The 4,645-nt window shown below is 55.6% G+C and overlaps 1 protein-coding gene across 4 annotated transcripts in view; it reads left to right on the top strand.

The window, feature by feature from the left end:
• Nucleotides 1-634: 634 nt before the first annotated feature.
• Nucleotides 635-4,645, top strand: part of PRKCSH (protein kinase C substrate 80K-H) — an 11,793-nt gene continuing 7,782 nt past the window's right edge. For 2 of the 4 annotated variants that reach the window (XM_025457623.3, XM_025457621.3), the window contains exons 1-6: nt 635-787; nt 1,162-1,313; nt 1,529-1,645; nt 2,253-2,348; nt 2,447-2,504; nt 3,589-3,706. In XM_025457623.3, the coding sequence (XP_025313408.1) occupies nt 1,238-1,313; nt 1,529-1,645; nt 2,253-2,348; nt 2,447-2,504; nt 3,589-3,706 (465 nt within the window). In that variant the 5' untranslated portion in view covers nt 635-787; nt 1,162-1,237. Of the gene's footprint in view, nt 788-843; nt 1,048-1,161; nt 1,314-1,528; nt 1,646-2,252; nt 2,349-2,446; nt 2,505-3,588; nt 3,707-4,645 lie in introns of those variants that run through there. The other 2 variants (XM_025457619.3, XM_025457620.3) reach the window with 2 other exon arrangements.

The raw sequence follows: 4,645 nt of genomic DNA, 5'->3' as shown, positions 1-4,645 counted from the left end.
TCCTTCCAGTGTTCCCATGGAAACCACCCGCGTTCCACACCACCTCTCTCATTGGCCAGCGCTGCGCAGGGGGCGGTCCAATAGCCAGGGGCCCAGCCTCTCTGCTGGATGCTGGGGGGAGGGTACTTTAGGGTCACGTGCTCATCTTTAAAAAATGTTTTTTGATTTTATTTTTAAGTAATCCTTACACCCAGTTTGGGTCTGGAGTGCACATCCCTTAGATTAAGAATCACACGCTCTAAGTCAGAATCAGCCAGGCGCCCCTACTTTTTTTTTTTTTACGATTTTATTTTTGCGTAGTCTCCACACCCAATATGGGGCTCGAACCCACAACCAACCCCCAATATCAAGAGCCCCGCTCCTGGACTAAGCCAGCCAGGCACCCTCCCCCCCGCCACACACACTTTTGTTTGTTTTTTTTTAAAGCACTCCCTACACCACCACCACTCCCCTGGGTTTCCTGGGCATTTTTCAGGAACCTTTTTTTCCGGCTGTAGGACCTGCCACTCCCAAGATGGAGGAGCCTAGCGCCGCCATTAAGCGCGCACCGTGAGAACGATGCCCCTCTAGGGCATCACAGTCCTATCCAAGATGGCCGCCTGGGGTCCAGCCCGGCCCCTCCCCCACTCGCCACTCCCAACATGGCACCGTTGAGGCGCCGCTCCGCACGCGCGGCGTGATGCCGGAAGTGACGGGTCCCACCGATTTCCGCTTTCTTTTTTCAGGAGGAACGGTTGGCTGCTGGGCTGGGGGGCGCGGTGGATATTGACCTTTGCCCCAGCCTCGTGTAGGTGGTGAACTATCGCGCGCGCGGGGGGAGGCGGTGACCCCAGGTTCTTATTGGGGGCAGCTGGAGGGTGTTCGTCCGTAGAGTGGGGGACTGTTAACCCCTTCCGCCGATTGGCGGGAATCGGACAGCTCACCACCACCCCCCGGATTGGGAGTGGAGGTTTTGAGCTTCGCACCATTGATATGAGCAAAGTGAGGCTCCCTCTGGGCAAGACTGGGGAGACCACCTCCCCCAGCCCCCACCGTGTCGGAAGCAAAGTGAGCCCCCATTGCCGGGAAGCGATGGAAGAGTCCAATTGGCTGGAGGAAGAGGTGACTTCCTTCGGCTGCAAGCAGCCCTCTCCCCTGACCCGCGTCCCTTTCTTGCCGCAGCGTGGGGGCACAGCACATCTCCCCGCAGCCCGCTTCCTCCCCAGAACCTGTTTCCGGTCTGCGAGCTTCCGGCGAGATGTTACTGTTGCTGTTGCTGCTGCCCCTGTGCTGGGCCGTGGAGGTCAAGAGGCCCCGGGGCGTCTCCCTCACCAGTGAGTCCCCCACTGGAGGTGGCTGGAGGTCAGGGTAGGGTGTGGGAGGGGCCGACTTGGCCCCCGGGATAGATGCTTTGGGCCTTCTGCCTCAGTTTCCTGGCCTCTGGGTAGGGAAGGTGGCAATGCTCGGCTGCGAGGTGGGGACAGAGGTTGCCTTTCGGTTGAGCGGGCCTCTCCTGGCCCTGGGCTGAGCCGCTTGCCTCCGTCCCCAGACCATCACTTCTACGACGAGTCCAAGCCTTTCACTTGCCTGGATGGCTCTGCCACCATCCTTTTCGATCAGGTCAATGATGACTACTGTGACTGCAAGGATGGCTCAGATGAGCCAGGTGAGTTTTTCTCTGTTCACTCATTCATTCATTCATTCATTCATTCATTCATTCATTTGACGTTGTTTTGAGTGCCTGGGAAATGCCAGGCCGCATGGTGGTGACCAAGACAAATCCAGCCCTGCCTTCACATGGCTCTGGGTTGAGTGGGGGAAAGCAGGCATAGAAGCGAGTGGTTTGTGGGTTGGTGAGGAAGGCCATAGCTCCTAGAGGAGCCCCAAAAGTCCCCCATCCCCTTGGCCCCAGCCTGGGGGTCAGGAAGTGAGATCTCACCTGAATCCTAAAGTGTGCTAAAAATGGAGGTGCCAGCATGTGCAAATACCCTGAGATGGGAGACAAGGTAAGGTCAAAAAGCAGACAAAGACAGAAGTGGAGGCAAGGGCTGGAGCAGTTGGCCAGGCCCTGTTCTGAGGGCCTTGGGGAGAGGCAGGAGTGGACATTGGAGGGGTTTACTTCAGGCTCTGGTAGGCAGCTGCCCTTCCTTCCCTTTCTCAGCGTTGATTGCGCTCCCAGGCTGTCTATGCACACCTGTGGCCGGGGATCTGCCTGTGTGTGGATGTGACATGTTTCTCCTGAGCACACCCCAGAAACTCTTTTCCTCCCACAGGTACAGCCGCCTGTCCTAATGGCAGCTTCCACTGCAGCAACACTGGCTACAAGCCCCTGTACATCTCCTCCAGATGGGTCAACGATGGAGTTTGTGGTGAATGAGATCACACCGGGGTTGGGGAAATAGGTGGTCGCGGGGGAGTAGGGAGGAGCCACTGCCGGTCTCATCGCATCCCTGCTTTGTGCTCTTAGACTGCTGTGACGGCACCGATGAGTACAACAGCGGGATCGTCTGTGAGAACACCTGCAAGTATGTGGCTGGCACCTGCTGCTCCCCACAGCACGCCCCAGCCCTTTCCTCACTACACCCAGTGAACCAAGCGCCCTTCTCTTTTCTGCTCTTTTTTTAAAAAAAAGATTTATTTATTTATTCATGAGAGACACAGATAGAGAGAGAGGCAGAGACATAGGCAGAGGGGGAAGCAGGCTCCCTTCATGGAGCCTGATGTGGGACTCGATCCCGGATCCCCGGATCACAACCTGAGTGGAAGGCAGGCGCCCAGCCACTGAGCCACCCAGGTGTCACTCTTTTCTGCTTCTGTGTGTCGAGTGCTCACTCTGCCAGGTGCCTTTTGAATGAACACCACATTGCCACTTCATCTCTGGTCCAGAACCAGGTGCAATTGTTGCCTGTTCAACAGATGAGGAAACTCAAGTTTAGGATAAAAAGTGACTTCCCTAGGTTCCCACAGCTAGGACACATCAGAACCAGGACTTGTACCAAGGCTGATTGATCCTGAGACTCCAATCTTTTCATTGCTATGCTCTTGTGGCAGGACCTAAAACTTGAAACGCCCATAGACAAGTAGTATAAACGGCAGAAGCCAGCTGAGTCTGAGGCGTGGTGGGTATTGTGGCATCTGAAGGAACACTTGTCTCTTGACTTCTGTCAGTTAAGGGCAAGTGGCCAGGCTAGATTCGTTTTTTAGGGAACCTGAAAATCCCAACACTTTTTAAAACTCACCTGATGGAAAATCTTTTAACTACAGGGTAGGTCAAGGACAACCCTTGGCCTTCTTGCCTGAGAGTCTGGGATTTCTGTGTTTTTCTTCCCTTTTCGGGAGCAGCTTCTAACCCCCACATCCAGACATTTCCTAGCCCCTTTCCTGGATGCCTACAATGAGCGAACTCTGAGTGCTGTCCCTCCTCTCAAGGACAAGGATGAAGGGCTCTGAGGCCAAGAGAGCCCGGGGAAGTGGGGGGAGAAGGATTTGTTCTTCATGTTTCCTAATACAGGGGGCGGGCAGCAGGTGGGTTGAGCCCTTTGGGAAGAGGCAGACCTGGTGAGCCCTAAAGGCCTCCTTGGCGGTGCTTGTGTGTTCTCTCCACACTAGAGAGAAGGGCCGGAAGGAGAGAGAGACACTGCAACAGATGGCAGAGGTCACGCGAGAGGGGTTCCGCCTAAAGAAGATCCTCATTGAGGACTGGAAGAAGGCTCGGGAGGAGAAGCAGGTGAGGGACCCTGTGAGGCTGGCTGAAGATGGTCTGGGCCCTGAGGCCTGGAGTCAGGGGCCAGTGAGGTTGGGTGGCCTTGACACATGCCCCTGAATAGTGGAGTCCTAGGCCAGTTACTGTTTGTGTGTGCTGTGGTTTACTCATTTGTCCACTGGCTGTTTAGTCATTGGTTAAGTTGTTACCAGGTGGTGGGCAGCACAGGTATTGACCAGGGCCTTGGGTGGCAGCTTGAAGTGGGCTTAGAGGAGCTCCCCTCCTGCATCCCAGAATGGGAGGGACACCTCTCTGCATCCTGGTTCCCTGGTGCCATCATCTGTAAGATGAGGCTGATGACCATGTGACCTCCCAGTTTTGGGGGAGGATTCAAGACATCAGAGGGGCCGGGTTAGTTCAACAGGGTGAGTTCTGCAGAGGTTGGAAGAAATTGTGTGCCTAGGCATGTGTCTCTTCCTCCCCTGCCTGCCACCCCCTGGGCTGTTAGACAGGTCAGAGTCCTCAACACTGCTCCTGGACTTTTGCCAGATCCTCCATAGGAGGGCTCAGCTCTGTTTTTCTGCCCAGGGAAGGTTCTGGGTTTTTCTTACCTCCATGCCCTGGCTGGTGAGGCCCCTCCTGAGTTCAGAGGTGGAGATGCAGTGAAGTCTTTTCTGAGTTCAGAAGACAGTGGGGGAGCCATGGAGTGAGGTTGGTTCCAAGTGACTTTTGCCCTCCTGGGGCAGTAGGAGGATCCTGGGAGCAGGCCAGGCTGAGGTGGGGGTCAAGGTCATAGGAGGAAAATGATCCTATGGCGGGGCTTGGGCTAAGACCCTCCAGCTTGGGGCCCCATCCACACGCACACTCATTCCTTCTTGCAATATCCACAGAGGCCCAGGGGGTGTGGTATAGTGGGCATGAGACTGGAAGCAGACCTGGAATTGCCTCAGGGGCTTATGTCTA

This window comes from Canis lupus, chromosome 20 (genome assembly GCF_003254725.2).
Source record: "Canis lupus dingo isolate Sandy chromosome 20, ASM325472v2, whole genome shotgun sequence".
In the NCBI taxonomy this organism is placed as follows: domain Eukaryota; kingdom Metazoa; phylum Chordata; class Mammalia; order Carnivora; family Canidae; genus Canis; species Canis lupus.
The sequence above is the reverse complement of the archived record's forward strand: the minus strand, read 5'-3'. Positions and strand labels throughout refer to the sequence as shown.